Source organism: Bemisia tabaci, chromosome 1, assembly GCF_918797505.1.
Source record: "Bemisia tabaci chromosome 1, PGI_BMITA_v3".
NCBI lineage: Eukaryota > Metazoa > Arthropoda > Insecta > Hemiptera > Aleyrodidae > Bemisia > Bemisia tabaci.
Window position 1 is genome coordinate 57,666,799 of NC_092793.1, and position 22,399 is coordinate 57,689,197.

At 38.3% G+C, this 22,399-nt stretch overlaps 1 protein-coding gene across 4 annotated transcripts in view; it reads left to right on the forward strand.

Annotated features, from left to right (window-relative positions):
• pico (ras-associated and pleckstrin homology domains-containing protein pico) overlaps positions 1-22,159 on the forward strand; it is a 198,687-nt gene extending 176,528 nt beyond the window's left edge. For 3 of the 4 annotated variants that reach the window (XM_072304221.1, XM_019060131.2, XM_019060133.2), the window contains 9 exons: positions 9,084-9,186; positions 12,009-12,107; positions 12,740-12,793; positions 13,529-13,653; positions 14,474-14,705; positions 15,374-15,570; positions 16,388-16,576; positions 17,195-17,365; positions 18,229-22,159. In XM_072304221.1, the coding sequence (XP_072160322.1) occupies positions 9,084-9,186; positions 12,009-12,107; positions 12,740-12,793; positions 13,529-13,653; positions 14,474-14,705; positions 15,374-15,570; positions 16,388-16,576; positions 17,195-17,365; positions 18,229-19,440 (2,382 nt within the window). In that variant the 3' untranslated portion in view covers positions 19,441-22,159. Of the gene's footprint in view, positions 1-7,396; positions 8,293-9,083; positions 9,187-12,008; positions 12,108-12,739; positions 12,794-13,528; positions 13,654-14,473; positions 14,706-15,373; positions 15,571-16,387; positions 16,577-17,194; positions 17,366-18,228 lie in introns of those variants that run through there. The other variant, XM_019060135.2, reaches the window with a different exon arrangement.
• The last annotated feature ends 240 nt before the right edge of the window (positions 22,160-22,399 follow it).

Genomic DNA, 22,399 nt, shown 5'->3' on the forward strand with positions numbered 1-22,399 from the left:
TGATCCCATCGGAATTCATTCCAGGGATTTCGCAACGAAACTCGTCGGATGAGACATAGAATTAAGGCAGTCACGTGGGGCGCCAAACATTAAATAAATCGGAGCAAAAAATTAATTTTGATCAGGAACTCCGTCGGTGAGATTCCTCCTTCACTGATAGAAATATTTGTGTTCTTGTGTTAGTTTTGGTAAATATGAGAAGTGAAACACAAAGCAACACAAATTTTGTGGTGATCTTGGTACAGTTTGCGGTGAATTCAGCGCAGAAAACAATGGTCAGACTGGGAGAATGTATTTCTCAAATTGCAACGTTGGTATTCACCACTCGTTTTTTATTGAATTTCTTCAAGAAAAACAGCTGGCATTTTCTCTTAAAATTGGAAACCGAAGGCTAGGGTTATTTTGTGTTTTACTCCCCGCATCAACCCAACATTTGTGTTGAAATTTCTCTCTGTGTTGGAAAATGAAATGATGAGCTCTGTCGCTGCTCCTCGATTTGTGCACGAAGAAGTGGACTGTTCAGTCCCAAGGATAACACCCAGAACACCATTTTGCTTAAGAAAAACGCCGCATGGACATTCGCATACTGCAAAATTTTCTCAGACAAAATATGTATTTCCGCGATAAGTTTTGAATATTTTTCTTTGATAATTGCGGACACTCTAGATTAGATCGCGAATAAAGTTCTATGTGGAATTCAAAGAAAAATAGACGATGGTCCTGAAGGAAATCCGGTGTTTATAAGTGGAAATTTGACAACGTCTGTAGGATCATACGGCGGTTTTCACCAGCGCGGCAGAACAGGAGCGGGCCCGGTCCCGAAATAAAGTTATTTTCATTGCAATCCCGCGGCCCCTCTCCCGAACTTAATTCATTGCTCCAGTCATTAATTAACAAGGATGAGGCGGGGGGGGGGGGGGGTGTCGTGTTTTTTTGTCGGTCGGAACAAGTGCACGCGCGGCGCCGGGCGCTCCTAACCTCTTTCCTTCCGCGGGAGTCCGAATTGACCCCTGATGCCCGCGCCCATCCGAATTTCGGATGATTTATGCGACACTGAAAATGTCACGTCCAAGTTTCGAGCACTGCTGCTGTTAGACTTAGAGTATGGAATGGACAGTGGAGGATCCATTTTTGATTGGTGCAGCCGCTGCGCTTTACGAGGATCCTAGGCACCGAAAAACGGCGGACGTTGCATGCAGATGATTTAAAATTAGACCAAATTTTGCAATTGGGAACTACAATTTCGGGCTCATTTCAGAAACAACGTATGTGCCATGCGTTCCATTAGGTAGATAGGTGTTTCTATGGATAAGCCTGAGCTTTTAGTTCCTGATTGCAAAATGTAGTCCAATTGATGGAATCTATTTCTTCAGTCCTTTTTCTGTGCGTCGCAGCCATTCTGTGCCAGGGTGCCTATCATCAGTAAAACCACGAAAATATCAGGAAATTCGATGTTAACCGGAAAAAACAGGATAATGCAAGGAAAATCGGTCAGATAATTCTGAATCTTTTCTTCAAAAAATTTGATTCAATTAATCGAATATGATGATTTTTTAAATCAAACTAGTGCCGATTTATTCGGGCGCAAAATAAAGAACTTTCGTCTAAAGTATCAGACAGAATCAGGAAAATTCATAATCAAAGTTTAGTAGACACTCTCGAAAGCTACAAAGAACGCGTGCCCGATGTCCAGAGTGATACCCGGTGCACTTCGTTCGGCTGACCTTTCGGTCCGCCACATGAGCTCAATGCAAGGCCCGGAGGTCCAGCTACTCCATTGTAGACAGTGCAGTGACTGCCACGCTAGTGGGAGCTTTCGGATGTTGCCAAATTTCCCACGATATGTTCATGTATTTTGTAGCTTAGCAATTATTTTACCTTGAAAATTAGATAAATTTTAGAATAAAATTCTCCGAAAAATTCAAAGAAAAACCATCGCTAGTTTTCCGACAGTTAAATTGTTAGATTCGCCTTCGAAAAATGATGATGCCACCCCTCGACATGGGAGTTAGAATAGTCATCGACCCGATCCCGTTTACCTTTCGATCGCTCACTGTTATTATTCGTAACTTAATTTTTATTTATTTTTGGGAGCTCTTTCCGTTCCTCCATCCTCTTGCAACTCTCATATTACCTGTGTTTTATTTCTTTCAATTTCTTTTCTGCCTCTCTTTTGTACTCGAAAAAGTAAAAAATACTCTCGGAGTCGAAAGAATGTCGATTTGTGGGACACGATTGTCAGCACTTGAAGACTCTCAACTTAACACTCGGTCATTCTAATTTCTGGTCTTTTCTAGTCCTTACCACGGGACCGCGCTGCGGTGAGCCGCACATTCCGGAGCGAAGAAGAAGGATGGTTTCAATAGCGTCACACAATTAAGCAAAAGAGGAGGTGTCAAACTTTAAAAGATGTCCAAAAGCTTATTACCAGTAATTGAATGAAACGGCCGCTCGAGAAGTGTTGCGTCATGCGGTGCGTGCGTGCCTCTGTTGCCGCTTCGTGCGCGATCCATCAACTTCAGCTCAATCGAAATCGTCGTTTATGTCGGAAGGGTGGAAACACTAAACCTGACAAGCGCCGTCAGGTGTTGCTAAAGTTTTGAAATTTTCTCTCTCGTTTATTGAATGTCATGGCTTTAGGAATAATAATTCTCGCGACGTAATAATAGTAAGAGTAAAGTTTTTAACGAGAAGTTGATGAAATGAAAGCATTATGGTTCCATTGCAGCGAGGAACTCCACTTTTAATGTGAGCAACATTTAATGGCGCTTACTAGGTACTGAAATTTCATTCTCAATTTTGGACATGGGCTATTGGCTGGTAGGTTTTTCCCACCCTCGCCAACTTTCCTCTTTGAATTCTCTTCTGTAAGTGAATTACGATAGCAATTTCATAGTTAAATCCTTCATTTAATATCTGGTTTTCGTGCTGGTGCCGATATCAATAACGACAGTATCCAAAATTCTCGACTCTCCTCCCGAGGTGAGTCAAAACATAGGCGGATCCAGTCACTTAGAACGGGAGAGGGGGATCCTGGGGGCTCCCCCGAAAATTTTCAAAATTTTAAAGCATCCTAATTGCAGTTTGAGTCAATTTTGTCATGAATGATTACCAACATCCTCCCCTCTTCTTTCCTCCGTTTCTTCCTTCTTTTTTCATTTCTTTCTTTCTCTATTTCTCTCTTTCTTTTTTCATCCCTTTCTTTGTTTCTTTCTTCCCTTTTCCCCTCATTTTTTCGGTCGAGCCGGGTGGAAGAGGGCGGGAGCACACGACCACTGGTCGGAAAGTGTATGGATGCAAACGTTGGCATGAATTCATCAAGCAACAGAGTTTAGTTCTTGACTTCAGCAGAGAGTTCTTCTCTTCTGGGTTGCAACCCTGCCGATCTGGTCGCTAAAATTGACCAAATCCAATTCGCCTCGAATATCATTGGACACTGCAACCACTCTCGCGTCGTTTTCCGGTGGAATTCGGCAGCGTTGGCGTGTTGCGGGCTGCGTCCCGACAAACGCGAGGCGGTGCGTGCGTCGGAATGATTTGTCAGTTGTTTTCGAGTTTGACAGAGGAGCGTACAGTTACTCCAGCCGCACAGTGCGGCATGCTTATGGACGATGTGGACAAAAATCGTTACAACGATGAAAAAAGGATTATTGGCCCAAGAAAATGCTGATTCTGAAGTAATTTTTGCCGTAGAATCCGATTCTGAAGCCAAAAATTCTCTATGATTGGAATTTTGGCCTCAAAAACAAGATGGCTGCCGAAAAACCCTCAAAATTATCCTCTCAATAATGCAAAATTTGAATTGTACGGATGCAGGTCTTTGAGGTGTCAATTCCTATGTAATTTTTCCCGTAGAATCCAATTCTATAACCTAAAATTCCCTAGAACTGAAATTTTGGCTTCAAAAACAAGATGGCTGCCAAAAAACCTCAAAATAATCCTCTCAATAATACAAATTTTGAATTGTTCGGATGTAGGTCTTTTAGGTATTAATTCTTTTGTAAATTCTCCCGTAAAATCCGATTCTGAAGCCAAAAATTCTCTAACACTGAAATTTTGGCTCCAAAGTAAGATGGCTGCCAAGTACCTAAGCTAAAAGTGATCCTCTTAATAATGCAAAATTTGAATTCTACGGATGCAGGTCCTTCAGGTATCAATTCGTATGTAATTTCTCCCATAGAACCCAATTCTGCGAACTAAAATTCTCTAGGACTGAAATTTTGGCTTCAAATACAAGATGGATGCCAAAAAACCTCAAAATGATCCTCTCAATAATGCAAAATTTGAATTGTACGGATGCAGGTCTTTGAGGTGTCAATTCCCATGTAATTTTTCCCGTGGAATCCAATTCTACAACCTAAAATTCTCTGGGACTTAATTTATGGCTTTAAAAGCAGTATGGTAGTAAAAAAAAAAAAAAAAAAAAAAAAAAAAAAAAAAAAAAAATCTCCTCATTAAGTAACGAAAAATTGGAATAAAACGGATAAGGTAAGTATTATGAGCCACAAGATTTCAATTTGTTCATTCTTCATGAGGAAAACTGAAGTTGGGTGAAAAATAACTAAATATTTATTTTGTATTTTTGTAGGGATAATAATTCCATGCCCCAAAGATACCATCTTGATCTTTATCATAGAATGAGCAAAGTCACAGTTGGTTCCTCTACAGATTTCTAAATACACATACCTGCATGATTCATTAAAATGAATCAAAAGCACACTAATCATCACTGACTTGTATGAAGAACACTGCAAACCAAGTGACCTGCACACATGCCATCTCCCAAAACGGTTGTTTTTGGCCAAATGAATGCAGCCTGAAATAACAGCCTGAAATATATTTCCCTTAATTTGACGCCAAAGTATAGTCAGTGGCAGGAGTAGGTAATTAAATCCATTAATTAGTGATGTAGCATCGTGGAGGCACTTTCTTAACCTCTGCGTATGCGCTTAAGCATTCTGCGCTTTGGGCAATGCTGATTCTACATGAGAAATTATGACATCATAGGATTGGTGCTGCAGCGCAAATGAGTTTTAACTTAATACGGGTCAAATCTTGGCATGACATATTATGACAGAATCCCTCTCAAATCATCAAGGAGAATATATTCGTGACTAGACTGATAATGGTTGGCATCATGATACGAATATGCAGGAAATAATGGTAACTTTAAGAATGCAGAAATTGGAAACTAAAACACCTAACTTCCTAATTAAGGGTCCTGAATGAAACAAAATGCAGGCCCTGATTTGCTCAAATATAAAGGAGGAAATAAATTTTCTATTGAGTAGAAAGAAAATGAAACTCACCACGCAAGTGTCCTGAGGACAAACCAGAAGGAAAAATACTCAAGAGTAAGTATTTAGTCACACACCACATTCAGGAGTATTTCACTCATTCTCATAATGATTGAAAACGAGCAGGAGCACAGCCTTTTATGAGATTCAAAAACTAAGGAACGATTAAGAACTGTATAGGATGGTAAGCACCGAACATGACTTGATTAACGCGCACAGTATTCAATGTGACGATAAGTAGGTATAGATGAATTATCACTGCTAAATTTTTAAACAAAGCTGAAGCACAATATGTGATCATGCCATTTGTTTAAATAATTTTACAGCTACTATTGAATTGAGCAATGGATCTTGCTTTCATGAGAATTAGAGGTTATACTGTTAACGTTCCGCACTATCTGACCTCAGCGTAACAGTCAATACTCACTAATCAAGAAATTCCACTTGCTGAAAGGAGGTAAATTGTAAAGGCAGACTTTACCTGAACAATAGAGAAACCTTACTTCATTCAATTATGGGAGGAAAACGTTTGGGGCCTGAGATATCAGGTCATTCAATTCACTGAGAGTGAGAACATTGAAAATCATACATTCTGCCGGGTAAAGGTAGAAATCCGCACTTTGTCTGGAAGCTTTATACATTTGAATAAGAAGGTGTAAATATTTGTTACCATGGTTAAGAATGAACAACGAAATCCACGAATCTCCAAGTACTTATTTGCACCCAAGACACACATTTCTAGAGCTAGCTATTCTATGTTTCACTTCCGGTTAACTGAACGAAATGGATCACAATTTTCTCGCTAAATCTGAGCGAATTTACTTCGGCACATGCACATGATTTGAGCTAAATTGGCTAAATACGATTGTATCTATTGATAAGCGAGACGAACAAAACACAAGATATGTTTTGTTTTGTTTACCATGAACGCTGTCCAGTGGGATTTGGGAATTCCCGCATGGGAAAACCCATACTATGTTGCCGCCTTCAAAAATTGATGCATTTTAGGTTGAAAACATAACACTTAACTTCAAATAACAAAGAAAGTAGCAGCAACATAGGAAAATCCTTTGGCACAGTCATTCTAGGACATATAAGGAATAAGAAAATGCTAATATCTCAGGATATTTTGCGTATTTCTCGAGAAAAGTCCATTTGAAGTTGGCAACCTCGAATAAGCCCTATGCTACCCATGTAAAATCCACGCATGCACTTATTACTCAAATTTAAAGTTCTTATAAAAAAATTATTAGCAGCAACATAGGAAAATCCTTTGGCACGGTCAAAGTATGATACCTAAGGAATAAGAAAATGTTAACGTCCAGGAGTATTTTGCGTATTTCTCGAGAAAAGTCCATCTAAAGTTGGCAACCTCGAATCAGCCCTATGTTAGCAATGTAAAATCAACGTCAAATACCCAAACTTTAACTTCTTATAACAAAGATATTAGCAGCAACATAGGAAAACCCTTTGGCACGATCAAAGTAGGATACATAAGGAATAAGAAAATGTTAACATCTAGGAGTATTTTGAGTATTTCTCGAGAAAAGTCATTTTAAGTTTTTTGTCTTTTCCCCATATGTTTTCAATGGGGAAGTTCATTCCCGAGATTTTTCCTTCAACTTTTCCCGCTTATCCATGGTGATCTACGAATGAAAATCACAAATAAACTATCATTCCTTGTCAGAAAAACGTTCCTCACCATGAATATCAAGAAAAATTGTGCGTTTTCAAAAAAAAATTTTTGATGACTTTTTCGATTTTTGTCCACGGAGTGCCGCACTGTGCGGCGGCGGGGCTGGAACTCCAACCCCGTTGCCAAACCGTCGCACCGCACCATCGTCCCCTCATCATCTGCCTACGCCAGGCTTGCCGCTCGGGGGGCTGGGGTCGGGGAAAGTATTTTCGTCTCTCTCGCGCGGTTCCCAGTTCGGGGAGCCGCGTCCTGGTGTCTGTTTGTCAGTCAGTCAGTCCGTCACCCTTCAGTTAGTTCCGTTCCCGACGCAACGCCGCCTTCCCATTGGCCGCCGCGCCGCGCGAGCAGCGAACTCTGAGGGCCAAGGCCCAAGGCTGCCGCTCCTCAGTTCGCGCTCGACTGGGACCACGGCGCCTCGCACCGCGACGCTCCGCCACCAGCGTTGTTTTCGGAAATCTTTCGCGTTTTCAAATTGAATTAAATTGTGTTTTTGAATCCCTCGTTTTCGTCAAAAATCGCGGTACGGTTTATCATTTATTCACACTGATTTTTGTGCTGATTGTGCGTGCGTTCTCTGCTACTTGTCACTGCGCTCTTTGTATTTCTCTCGTTCCTTTGTTTTGGGTTTTTAAATGATTAAAATAAAAAAAGGTAGCATTTTTAGGAGTATTTGCGCCTTAATCTAACCCCGAAGGACAGTGTTAGTGTCTATCGGTGTTTCTTTCGTTGATCTCCGTTTTTTATTCGCCAAGTGAGTTCAGATTCTCAGGGCTTTTTACCCTGAAACCGTGTGAAAGTGTGTTTACAACTATCTCCGGTTCTTCATGAATCACGTGTAGATCATCACTTTCTGTGCTCGTCTATTCTTTTTCGAGAATCGACGTGTGAAGTTCGATTGTGCGGTCTAAGTGCAGGATCAGCTGAAATCCGATTTCCGCGCGGCGGTCCGTTCCCATCGGTCTTCTTCTCAGAATTTCTTTTTTGTTCCGAAAAATCAGGAGTCGTGCTGATTTTGTTCCCGTTTCAGTGCTCCGGGATTGTGCGTGAGTGTCGCGTCGGGCGGAGTATGGAGCTCTTTTCGACGTGGGAATCGAGTACGCTGTTTTTACCGTCTTCGAGGCTGTTAGCTTAAAAATAAGCGGTGCTCGGAGGCTCTGGAACTGCCTCGAGCCGTGGTTTCAGCCGCTGGAGGATTTATTTAAGGATCCAGTTGGCCGGGACTCGGGATGTAGCCCCCCGTGGAATATTTTCGGCGCCCGCACTGCAGAATCGATGCCGTTTTTCTCGCTCAGACAGGAGGTAGTTAATCTTCCTTGCACTTTTCTCCGGCCGATCCTTTGTTCCGCGCCTCTTTTCGGGGAAGTCACGTATCCTCCGACGGGGGCCCTTTCTCCTGTCTTTTTGTCCTGAATTTCTGTCAAAAGATGCCTGAGATATGCAGTTTTAAACAACTGTTTTTATACAGTGTAGCGCTTGTTTCACCGGGTGGTTTAACCATCCACTATACAGGGCGTCCCAGTGTCGAACAGCCGACCTCCAAAAGCGTGTAATAAGTTGTTTCCAAATGAGTCAGTCGGAGTTCCGCCCCTCTCCTCCCCTCCTCCCCACAAGTCTTAGGGAAATCATCATTCCTATTCCGTAAAACGCCTGGGAATTCTACAAGTTGATGTTTCAAAATTTCTGAGACCATGAATGATCTCAGCGCTAAAAATTATGAGGACTGGTCAGTTTTCGAGTTCTTGATTTTATTACCGTCGCTAAAATTAATTAATGCATCACTCTGATAGATCTGGGATTCTTCATTACTCGCGAAGTATCCATCGTTGTGCCAAGGAAAATACATGGTAAAGGAAGTGACTTCCACTCCTATGCGTCAAGTGAAATTTTAGTTGTGACAATGAAACGTCACTCATTACAATTTTTTTTTAAACGAGGAAATCATTTGTTTACATTTTAAAGTTTTGGGCGACAAAGACTTTTCCTTGCCACAGCCGCAGCAGCTTTATTTTCTGATCACATGTTTTGTACTTCTTTCAATGATTATATCTTTCAAAAATGTTCTAACATGTGTCGTCTGTTCTTCTGTGCAGGGTTTGGATAATGTTGGCTCCAATTCGTGCAACCCTCGGCCAGCGTCAGATCTGAATCCTCCTAGGACTGATACATACCGCCTTTCGATGGCCAATCTTGAAGGTAAGTCAACAGGGTTCACAAAGATAACAGAAAATCGGGATCGCCTGGAAAAGACAGGGAATTACAATAATCATTTACTTACAAAAGACCGGGAAAATTAGGGCAAAATCGAACGTCACCCCAAAATTCAAATATTGCCATTGAGAAATCCTGTCGCATTTCATTCTTTAGAGGGACGAAAAGTCGTAGTTTTTGTTCTAAATTCCGTGCGATGCATCAGGATTGTTCCTAAAAAATTTCGCTTTTATACGTCTGAAGTAATTTTTCGAAAAGGAAAAAATTTTAAAAAAAGGACGACTCCTTAATGTAGGTTGAAGGAAACCCTTTAAATCTTGTTAAGACACCCTTTTTTATGTTTTTTTCTCCGGTTTCGAGGATTGGAAATTTTAACAATCATTGCAGCTTTGACCATGTTGCGATACAAATCAGTAATTGTTTACTCAATCGGTGCAATAAGCAATGTTGGAATCAAGTCTAGGTGTGAGAGAAACAAGCAAAATGCCCTAATTGTAAGTTAATATCGCACGCGATAAATGCTGAGCGGATTTTATTACAACGCATGCATGCAACTATTCGAACTCCGCGGATGTCCGTATTGCATACGCACGGACTTGAAGGCGTTTTAATTTTCTAGGCACTCACTGCTTCGCCCGCGGCGCAGCGTCGGCGGGCAGCACCGCGAGGATAGAAAAAGACGTAGCTACTTGAACTCTTTTTTATGCAACGAAGACATTTTTAGGCGTGAAAAGTTGCTTTACACAAATCATCGCAGTACATCGCGATTTCTGTACTAAAGCATCAAAGATACTCGCATCTCCCGCATGTGTGTTGTGCCTCATGTCTAAGAGATGCCTTTCCATCAAATGTCACGTAGTATAAACGAGATTTCGAAGGCGATTTGTCATTTTCAATCCTTGCAGTACAACCCGCCACCGCGCTGCGCTACGGGCGAAGCAGAGAGTGCCTGGAAAGTCAAAACGCCTTCAACTCCGTGCGTATGCAACACGGACATCCGTGGAGTTCGAATAGTCGTATCCAGGCGTTGTAAAGGAATTCGTCAATATTAGTCGCATGCGTTATCAACTGAGGGCGCTGTGTTTGTTTCTCTCACAACATAACTTAACTCCAGCGTCGCCCATTGTGCCAATGAAGTAATTTAATTCTAATTTTTATCACGTCATCGTACATTTTCCGAAAAATGCGATGATCGTGTTAAAACGTTGCCTTCCTAAAATTTTGACTACGGCCCTTCACTGATCTGAAAATCACGAATGCGGCAAAGTCGACTCACAAACACTTTTTGTGAACACACAATTGATGGACGCACAATTTCCGAACCTCCCATTGCACGAATCGCTCACTACCTTCGTTAATTTTTTAATAGGAAAAGTCGACAGGATTTCTGTAGGTGTAGAAAATAGGAAATGGTCGAAGAATTTTATCAGGTCAGGAAAATTAGAGAATTTTATGAAAAACACTAGAAACTTGAAACGTCTTGAAAATTAAAATCCAAAAGAAAAAAAAAAGAAAAACCTTAGCGCTGTCCATACAATTAAACTCAGTCTGGCACTAGTTTCAGTGCTTGTAGTCACACTCTTAAGTAGTGAATTGGGCAATCATTTTCATTGGGGGTTTTCAATTTTAGTTAATTGAACAATCATTACTTACTGACCCGAAGAAAAAAGATTTACATGTTTCTATCATTTGCAGTGAAAATAATGCCAAAAATGGTACATTTTCTACATTCTCACATCACGGTCAGGGATTTTTTTGGTTATGTAAGCTAGGAAAAACTCCGTTATTTTCTCGTCAAAACCTGCAACCCTGTTCAATGCCCCGCTCCGCGATCGAGAACTCCTTAATGATCCCATTATTCGAGCACCAACTGATACGAACAGGCCTCGTGGTGATTCTACAAACCTGCTAATCGATCGACAATCGGCGTACAAAAGCAACCGATGAACTGTCAAAAGCCCTATCGCAGGCTTTATAAAGCGATTAAGCCGACGCGACGTGTGGATCTGGTCTGTCATTGCACCGGTGCGTCAAGATTTTGCCTTCAAATCCGTGTAATGCAATAAGCAATACTCGTGCGCAATCTCGTAGAAGGCTCTCTTGCCGTGTGTCTTTCGGAGCTTTCCGTAGAATAAGTAACGCCTTCAGGTGGATGAGAGACGTCGGCTGCGTTACGAATTTTTGCGGGGGGGAGGGGGGGGATTTGAAATACCGTAAGATGCAGTTATTAATTTTTTTCTTTTCAGTGTAGAAATGAATTGATCCAAAGCCCGAAGTTCGTCGAAGTCCTAAATCAAAATTCTTAGATCATTAGTTGTAATTGTCAATTTATTTTTTCAAAGCAAGGGCGTGTTTATTCTTTTTTAAAAGAGGCTTTGAAAAATGTATTTGCTTCAACAAGTAAATTGAGTATTTGCCAAATTTGAACTCAATTTTTTTGTTCTCTCTGCTAACACTCACAAAATCTTGAAAATATCATTTTTAGACCTGCGTAATGTGCTAGTCCAAAATGTATCATTACTTACTTACTATTTTCTTTTGCATCAGATTCAACTTGAAATTCGTTAAAGTTTTACTAAGAACTTCATTGAATCGACAGACTTAGGTCTGGATTCAGGCTCCTGCCGCAGTGAAATAAAAACTTTGTCATAAAATAGCTACTCACAACACAATAATACGAAACAGATAGGTTTTTTATCCTTGCTTTTCTTCGTCTCTGCATAGTACCCTTTAAATCCCTCATATTTTATTAGCAATGTGACTTCTAAATGATTCAAGTTTAATATTGTTGACTTTTTTGTTTACAGATACTCAAGATGTGGACTTAGATGCTATTCTTGGTGAGCTTTGTGCCCTAGAGTCTCAGTATGACAAAGAGTTGTCTCAAACTTCTCTCAACAAATCAGGTAATTTATTTTTTTGGTTCCTTTTATTATCTATGAGAGCGCTCAAACAACAAGGACTACAAGTCCTTTCATAACAATTTTCTTTCTTCGATACTTACTCATGTTTTTATTTTAAAAAATAATTTCTTGCCTTCAAAAATTAAAGAAATCTTGTGTCATTTTAAAAAAATGCATAGTGTGTCATTCACTAGTTTTGGTTTCCATTTAAAAATGATCCCGTTCCTCAAAGGGCACCGGTGAAACCCTCTTGCACATACTCTATTCCACTTCCCTATTTACATTTGAGCACATCTACAGGAAAAATTGAGGTGCACAGAGTATAGAGGAATGCACTATAAAAATTTTGTGTAAAACAAAATAATCCAGGTATGCCAAACTTAACCGAAGTTATGGCAGTTAAAAGTTTACAAAAATAGAATAATGGGGGAAGAGGGCAATGAAGAGCATAAAAATTTGCTAAAATACAATTGCTAAAATATTGCTATTGTAAATTTGCTGGGCCAATCATAAACTTCTCTACTAAAATTTTTCTTTAACCTTAGCTGTCCATTATCCGTAACTGTTTGTCGGTCAAAAGAGTGAAGTTTTATTTTATTTTACATATCTTTTCATATTTTTCATCTTCATTTCAGGTGCAACAGATATTTCTCAACACAGGAGAAGTCCATCGGAGGCGCATGGTGTTGGTGAGTAATTCTTTTTTTCTGTTAAAATATGAGGGAAGACGCACAACTTCTATTAGCTTCTTCTTTATCTACCTATTTTTTTATTCTCAAGGAGTTTTGTCCCTGGTCTACCTTTTTTTTCTCTTTAAGGAGAAAGGAAAAATAATTTATAAGTATCATTGCAATACCCAAAGGTGTCTGTGTCATCTACATCATTTTTCGGCTAATAACAGGTTAGGGATCCTGGTCCCTACATTGGTACTCTCTTTGAAAGCCTACTGCCTTCAGATTTTATAATCATGACTGCAGCTCCCTTTCCCTGTAAGTGTTCTGGTTACATATAGCTCTCCAGGAATGTAGAATCTTAGCCTTTCCCTTTTTCAAATCGGCCTCCCCATTTTAAAAACCCCATTTTCCTCAAAAATATTATAGTAATGGCCCTTTTTTTTCTCTTCCGGTTCAGATTTCCACGATGTGCAAAATAACTGTTATTATTTGTAGCAAGTAGATGCGCAATCTCATCTCTATTTTGTGAAGAGTATACAATTTATATGCTAACGCACCAGTCTTTCCCATTTTTAAGGCGTTTCCTTTTTTTATTGGGACCTCCCAGTCGTATGGTCGAAATTTTTTTCGCCCTCCAGAGCGCTCATGAAGAGTTTTGGCTGTGGCTATGGGGAATCCCTTGTTCAGTCTGTCTATTGAATACTCAAGAGATCTCTTATAATAAAACGATGCACTTTTGATCTGTTCCAGCCCGCACTGATAGCCCAGACAATGATTCAGCATTCTCTGACAGTGTATCCTTGTTGTCGAGTGAAAGTTCTGCCTCAAGTGGTCGAACTGATGCCACAGCATCCTCGTCAGTCAGTGCAAATCAGGTCAGTATTTTACATCTTATTTAAAATCTCAAAGAACTGCATGGAATTCTAAGAAATTCTGCACTGGCTAAATGTTGATATTATTCAATATGATGTTTGTGACTACCACCTAAGAATGACCAGCTTATAAAATGAAACTTCTATTGCGTCAATCGTGAGAAAAACAAAGCTGAAAATTAAGGTTTTCAGCATTGAAACATGCATCAACTAGGAGAAATGTTGCAATAGGAAATCAGTGTTCGGGAAGAGCTATTCTTTCTTCGCTCACTGGGAAAATAATATGAATAAAAGAATGAAATTGCCAAAAATTCGCTTTTCAGCCCTGCTTTTCTTGGCATTAGCACATAGAAAGTTTGATTTTAAAAACTTATCGGGCTCAAGAGGTCACTAGGAATGGCATATCAAATAATACTAAAATTTGGCCAGTGCCAAAATTCTTGATATTACGTATGGAAGCCTTTATGAAAAAGTCTAGACAGGGAAGTAAATTATTTCAATTTAGAATAAAAATCTAAAAAGTCTTCCGCACATTTATTTCTTTGAAACAAGTCAGTTATGGTACGTAAGTTATTGTACAACTAGACCATCAACAGAACTGAACCAGAACTCAAATTGAGTGTAGGCCTTCATTTATTTTGTTTTCATACCATTTGTATTGAGGATATACAGATTGGAATGGAGTTGACAGTGACTCCACCCAAAAAGAGATGAATTCCTATTTACATTTGTTTCTATGATGGAGAAAAGTGACAGAAGTGTCTTAGTTTTCACTCTACATTTACTTTCTGTATGTTATATTTATTTTTTCCTTCTTTTGTAGGCTGGCCAAAATGGGAAAACAGAGAAAATCCGATTGGCGCTTCAGAAAATGCGGGAAGCAAATATCAAGAAAATATTCATTAAAGTATTCAGTCTAGATGGATCCGCAAAATCCCTCTTGGTTGATGAATCAATGACGTGTGGATATGTCACAAGACTTCTAGCTGAAAAGAATCATACTAGTCTGGAACCCTCCTGGGGCCTTGTTGAATATGTTAACGATCTTCACATGGGTAAGTTCGACTTGAGCCTTTCAAATTCTGACAGAAAAAATTATTTACTCAGTATAAAATCAACAAAGTTCTCAATAATATTCATGGAAGTATGATTTTTTTCATACAGACAGATCATCTGTCATGAATGTTCTCTCATGAAGTTTTTCCATAAATTAACTTTTACAAAAGAGCTCTAAACTTTACATTTCATTTTTAAGGTGCTCAATTTTGGCTGATTGTACGTTTTTATTCCAAACTCTAATCAGACTCTAAAGCCCTGAAAGTATCACTTAATATGTGATTGTTTTGGGGAAAAGGCACTTTAGTTCACGAAATCTCAATATTGAGTCATAAATTACCAGCGCATAGAGGCATGGTCTACAAATAATTTATTCCTCACAGGAGTGAATCTTTACATCATGTTTTAAGATATTTTTTTATAATCTCCTTTATTGGCAAGAAGAGATCATGATGAATGACTCGTATAGACTAATAGTCGTATAGACTCGAACCATGAGTGTTCAAACTTCTCAGTTCCTACTTCTTGGTTAAATTCTGTAGATGATTGCACTTGCGGTAAAAAATCATGCCTCGAAGGACCTTTGGTTGAGATGATTTGGCTGTTATCCTTTTCTTTTTGTCGTGTTGAAAATAATGTTTATGCTCTTTTTTCTGTGTTTGTGTAGAGCGTGTCTATGAAGATCACGAAATGTTAGTCAATAATCTGATGTTATGGACGAGAGATTCTCAAAATAAACTTTACTTTGTTGAGAGGCCTGAGCGAACTTTACTCTTCAAACGGCCAGAATTGTTCCATAACGATCACCTAAACACGCCGCTGATTGAGCCCTTGGATGAATTCACTAAGAATAGTATAATTGAGGTAAGCTCGGCGTCTAAGCCTTATCTATTCATTTTATGGAGAAATAAGAACTAGGGCTGATAGCTTCAAATTTTTACATCATGATTGCTTTCAAAGGAAAATGCACACTTCTAAACCGTTGACTATTTCTGAAAAAAGTTGGAACGTTTTTCTAGTTGTGCAGTGTTCCTACCTAACCTTCTCAAGGAGGATGGATGTAGAATAATTTGTACCCCTAATGTGGCAGTTGAAGAATCAAAAGTAGTATTTATTCTTGTAGATAGTAGCACTCTCATAAAGTTACAGATTACTGAACTGTATGAGGTAGAAAAACCTAACAAAACATTTCCAGCCTCTTTTGGAATTTATGCAAGGAATACTGTAGGCACAGAAACTTTTATACTTAAAACAATAAATTTTCAAACTACTTCTTCCTAAAGTGACCTCAATTTGAGCTCAATTCTTTGTATGTCATTTAATTCAATTAGATCTTATGTATCTGCTGAGGAGGCAAGACTTTTTACTAAGATTTATGACAATTTCTCCATGGGAGACAATATCTCCATGGATAAATCTGATTTACACACTTTCCATTCATTGAAAAAACAACAATGAAAGTTAAGACTTTTAAGATGCATTATGGAATGAATATCTATCAATTAAGGAATTTTTTCCCCTGATGAATGTTCGAAATCCCAGGAAGAATTTAAGATGAATCAAATTTATTTAATTATCCTCTTCATACCATCCAGCTGTGTATATATTTTCCTTTCTGTCTTCTGTGCGCTCATTTTATAATCATTTTCAACTAACCATGGAGTAATTTGCCTTTTCTCAGGAACTTCTGAGTGGAGCAGGTGGCCCAAACATAGAAGGCTCTCTGTACATTAAGACTGAATCTCGAAAGGGCTGGAAAAAGTATCAGAGTATTCTAAGGGCTTCTGGACTGTACTATTTACCCAAAGACAAATCTTCCTCTCGGTCTCCGAAGGATATGATCTGCCTGACCAAATTTGAAAACAATGAGGTAAGTGTCAGCAGCTTAGGCTTCATTTCAATTAAACTGAATCTCCTCGCAGTTGCCTGTTTTAATCTGTGGAGCATGTGTAAGCAAAAATTTTGTTGCATCTCTTTCAATCAATCATCAACAATAGCATCCTATGTATGTGCTCGAAGTTCTTAGAGCTGAATGTCCCATAAGAAAACCTTGAAGGAAGTTTCTCAGGAAGAGCTGATCAAACAGGAAATTGAAATTGCCTGGTGGGTCAGGTAGGAGTAATCAAAATTGAAATAGGGCAAAATCAGATTAAACTAACCCACAAAATACCCTTGCTGTGAGTTTTTTGGTTGTGATACATGTATTAAAATATATCTCCTAAATTCTGAGAATTCAAGATTCCTACTTCCTGCTTTCTTTCCAGGTTTGGCATCATACAGATCAGTTTAAATGACAAGAACAATTTTATGTTATGCTTTTCTGATTTTAACACCACCACCACCACCACCACCACCACCCCCTCCCCCACGTCTGTAAGCAAGGAAAAGTCGTTAGGGTCTGGTTTATTTTTAGTGCCATCAGATAGTTTGTAAATAGAAACATATTTGAATCTCTGGTTATTTATGTATTGATTTTTTTTCTTTTAAGGTCTATTATGGAGTAGGCTGGAAAAAGAAACTGAAAGCACCAACAGAGTTTGGTTTTGCCATCAAGCATCCTTGTTTGCAGCAGCCAAAATCCTCAAAGCACATTAAATATTTGTGTGCAGAAGATTCAATCACAATGCACCGATGGGTTATAGCTATTCGCATTGTCAAGGTATGTTTTTTCTCACCTCTGTTTCTTGAAATATCTAAATTTGGTTCCTTTAACATCTTACAGTCTTGACATTTATTTGAGAACTTGCAAAGATTGTTGAGTTTTGTGATATGGATGAAAAATTTTAGTGTCGATAGAATGGCAGGGTTGCCACAGTCAGGGAATATGGGGAAAACCAGAAAATTGCAAGGAATTTAAAAAAAACTGGAAAACCTGGAAATTCCACCAAAAATGACAAAAGTGACAGGAAAAAGTTGTCGAGTCACCTTTGTTTGCTTTCTAGAATGGGTTTGACGTTTAGAATGGCAAAGTTTGCATGAAAACTATTTCAAATTATACACACTACATTACTATTGGCGTATCTTCAATTAATGGAGTGTTATCGAAATGTGTCAAATGTTGCTCAAATCATGCATAAGACCAATCTACACATGTCTGTCATTGCGCATCTTTTTGAAATCCCTTGCCCTGGCCAGCTTTAACTTGACAACAGCCAATGTGACATCACATTGGTTGCTCCCATTAGAAACACATTGCAGACAGTCAATTTTACATCACTGCACAGTAGAGTTCTAACACTTGTCTTGGGAATGACTGGCCTGTGTGGATTGGTCTTGATCGTGCATGAAATTTTGATGAGAAATGATATATTGTAACTTATATTTGCACCTTCTCTATTGGTCAACTCTAGGCTAGACTTTCTGTTTTAGATTCTGTAGGACACACGGAAAAGTAATAGTACAATCTGTATTGCAGATATTTAAGGACAAGTTTCTTATTAACCTCTGTGGAAACTCTAATTCATGGAAAATTTCCAGTTGTTTATGAAAATTTAATGATTTCTTTATGCTCTTTGCTTTCAGTATGGACGTCAGCTTTATGATAATTATCGCTCAGTTCTTGATGGGGATGAAGTTGATAACGAAATTCTTGACCAATCGGACTCCGGCTCCTCTGGCTGTGATGTTGCCTTTGAATCAGACTTCCCGTCTGGAACCATCAAAAGGAAACCTCCGAAAATCCCTTTGACACAAACCACTCGTCAATTGAAGGATATTGCAAGTTCAAATTCAAACATGTTCTCTCTGCGAAGAGAAGAAGAAATTTACAGCACAGCTGTTCTTGATAGGAGTAATGGACTTTACGGAAATGTAGATAGAAGACTAACGGAAGAACCGTTAGATGTAAATCATTGTTCTGAAAGGCGTGTGAGTGTAAGTATAGATATTGCAAACAGTCCGAAAGAAAGGCTTGTATCTAATAGCCTCGAACGGAACAATATTTATGGTAACTGTGCGACTCTCAAGCGTCAAAGTAGCTTAGATAAGAATTCAATCGGAACAGATAGAAGAACAAATGAAATATCTGTCTCCAAGCATCAAAATAGTCTGGATAAAAATAGTCATAGATTAGGTTCAGGTGAATTTATTGAGAGTGCTATTCTCACACGGCCAATAGTTGACAACAAACCCAATCTGTTTGTCGAACGAGAAATCGATGAAGCGATGATTGAAAGATCTCCAAGTTTTAGTTCCTTACCCCCTCCTCCTCCTGAGCTTCTTGCAAGTTCATTAACCCTAAATGAAGATGATGATGAGGTGGACTTACCCCCACCCCCTCCACCTAGACTGTTACCTCCCTCAGAGGACTTCCTGCAGGATTTGCAGAGAGTCATGAGGCGCAAGTGGCAAGTTGCCCAGAAGTGTAAACTAGATGTAAAGATGACACCTCATGAAGTTCTCGGTTTCAGAGATCCTCCGCCTGGAGAAGCAGACTATCGCGAGACAAATGTTAGCAATTGGGTGCAAGAGCATTATGGAAGCAGTACAAATTCTAGCCAATATAACTTGTATGAGAATATCTTTGCTAAATCCACGCCTAACAAAAGTACAATTTTGAATACTAACTCAAACCCAGGCACGCATAAACCTAAGACTGTCACATTCAATCTCCCCCCTTCCCCTGTAATTATCCCTGATTCAGTGCCCATTGTGAAAAAGAGACCACCGCCCCCTCCTCCGAGAGCGGAAACAACCCAGTTAACCACAAAATTACCGCCGAAACAACCGTGCTGACGAGAGTCTTTTATTTTTGGATAACCTTGTTGCATTTGATGTTTTTGTTGGTGCTATTATTTTTATGTGCAAGTCCTCTGCTAGCCTGTGTTTTGATAATGGGCATTTTAAGAAATGTGCAAAACCCTTGCCAACTGAGAATGTTTTTAAGCAGCAGTGAGTAAAATGATCAAAACCGTAGCTATTTCGAATCTATTCTTGTCGGTTGTCTTTTGTTATTCAGTTAATTAAAAAAAAAAAAATTCTCTTGCTCTATCTCTCACCTTCAGTTTTGCTTGTACTAATGACGCTCTTGCTGAGACTAATGTCGATGTTTTTGTGCTTCGGTTTCTCACTTGATGATAGAAATCAAAATGAAAAAAAAATTCCATGAAATATTGTGATTTTTCTCCTCCTTTTGCTTTTCAAAAAATGGTGCTTTTGTAAACTTACCTCTCAGCTTTTGTGGAAAATGACCCTTACTGTTATTTTACATTCTATCGCTTTTAATAAAACATTTCGCTTTGTGACTAATACCCGGAAAACAGGTGCCTTAGAGCCCTTTGTAAAATCTCTCAGAATGCATAAGCTTTAATTAAGCAGACCAGATCATTTCCCCTCGTGTTAGTTAGTGGACCGACAATAGATGGATGGTCAAGTGGTGTCTGTTGAAAAATGTATTTGACTGAGAAAAAATCATTTGTATGACCTTGAATTTTCCACAGATGAAAAAGGTGAGGGGAAGGTACTGTTTAATTCATGTACTGAACCTTAAAAAAAAATGAAAGATGAACTAACAATAATATTTAGAAGGAAACTTTGTATATTTTTTCATGCAAAGCAGGTGCCTGTATGTAATTCCATTATGTTAAAGTGATTAATTTGCTTCTGTAACTGAAATTGTACTGTGTCAGTCTCCAGCGATGTTGCTTCAGTGTGTTTAGCATGCAAAAAATTGAAGTGGACGAAAGATCAACTTTGAATGTATGGTTCGTGCGGCCTTAAAAAGTGCCTGATTTTGAAATTTTTAATGCTTTAAAAGTGCTTGATGTTTTGAAAGATGCCCAAAAAGTGTTTGAATTTTTCTCTGTACTAATTGTCAGCACTGATAGCTTAATGTTCAAGAAATAACATAGCGTCTGCCTTTTAACTGGAAAGACATCCCAATAACAAAAAAAATTCAATTTGCCTTCAAAGTGTACAAAAAATTCACAAATGGGGCTTACGATCCGGGGAGAAAACGGTGCATTTCTTCTCTCTTAAAAATTACTACAAATGTGAAAAGTGGTTGAAAATTCTTTAAAAAGCTTGGGAAGTGCTTGATTTCTTTTTATTCTTGAGGCTGCATGAACCATGGTATACTCTGAATACTTTGTAAATAGCTACTCTCTTATTGAAAATCCAATGTGTCCGAACCATAAGCAAGGTAAATTTCAAGATCGTAATATGAAACTGCTGATGATGTGCTTACCTTGACTGATTCATTGATCGTTGCCTTATTTTGAATACCTTTTACATTAGTCTTGTAAGTCCTGAAAGAGAAGTTTTTAATCCTTTTTTGGTGTGGTGCAGTTTTCGTAAGAAATTGCTTTTATCATCAAAGGTTCATGCGAACAAATTTGTATGTAGCAATTAGTTTTCGATCTCAATATTTATGATGCCTTTTTAATCAATAATTAAATGAAACAAATGAAATTGATAATTTAAAGTTAATCAGATAGAATTAACCAAGTAGTCACGGAAAAACAATTAAATCCTTTTTCCGGTTCATTTGAATATTATTATGTATCATGACGAACATGGTTTGGGACAACATTTACACCACAGAAACTTTCTCAGGTTTGATTCTTCATTTTTCAGGGTGGGTTTCTTTACAATGGTGGCGTCCCAGGAAATATATACCTGCAACCATTCAGCAGTTAATTCGTTGATGCTGCAAAATGTCAGCAACAATCCTACATGTATATCAGTTCTCCTTTCAATGTTCGTCAGCAGTAATGCTAATCAACTCTTAACCTTAATTGAAGTACTTATACCGATTTACAGAGCTTTTAATCTCAAGGCCCCTCTAGACAAATAGTTTTCATAAGGTAAATGAACTTTTCACTGTGAATTTGTAATTGCTGGTAGTTGTTTGTACCTACCCATTCATATTCATAGTTTTCTTCATTTGATTCATCCATTTCATATCAAGGAGAACAATTTACATTAAGACATTGATATTTTTTTGTGAAAGCAGTCATTCCAGTCTAGAATTTCCATTTATTTTTTTCTTCTTTGATTCAAAATAAGAGGCATTTACTTGATTTTTTTAATAACTATAACTAACCAAATATATTTTTTTTACATATTTCAATTACTTAAACAAGGTGGAGCCGATTTTAGAGCTGCCATTTTCCCTTGAAACAATACTAAAAAGGTTTTATAAGCTAAGCGACAATAAGCATTTTTCTCCAACCGTGTGCCATTTCTCAGTACTTTTCTTACAACCATTTGCAGTTTTTTTCATCAATCATGTTTTATCTTTCATCATGGTTATCATTGTCCATTTGAGATATAAAGTCCTAGAAAACTCAGATTACTGAGGATGTTTATAACTTAGTCTACGTTGTAATTTAATTTTGAAATTATTTAGGAAATAAGGTATTTCTGCTTTTGTTTCTGTTTTTGTAAATTCGAGTATATATGTAAATTACAGCAAAATATTTTGAAAATAAAATAAAATTTATACTGCAAACTAGTATTTTGTCTTTACTTCTTTCCTGTGCTATCATGTTACTGCTGAGTGCAAAAATGACATTCTAAGAAAATGGGTCCAATAGTATCCGAGGTGAATATTTTATCAAAGAATCCTCTGTACTTGGTGAATTGTCATTAATCATCTTAAAAACCTCAAAAGTAGTTTGGATGATTGAAAATGGACCATATTGTCTGTCAAGTTAAAGGAAAACAGGATCACAAGTGAAACCTGAAAATAATA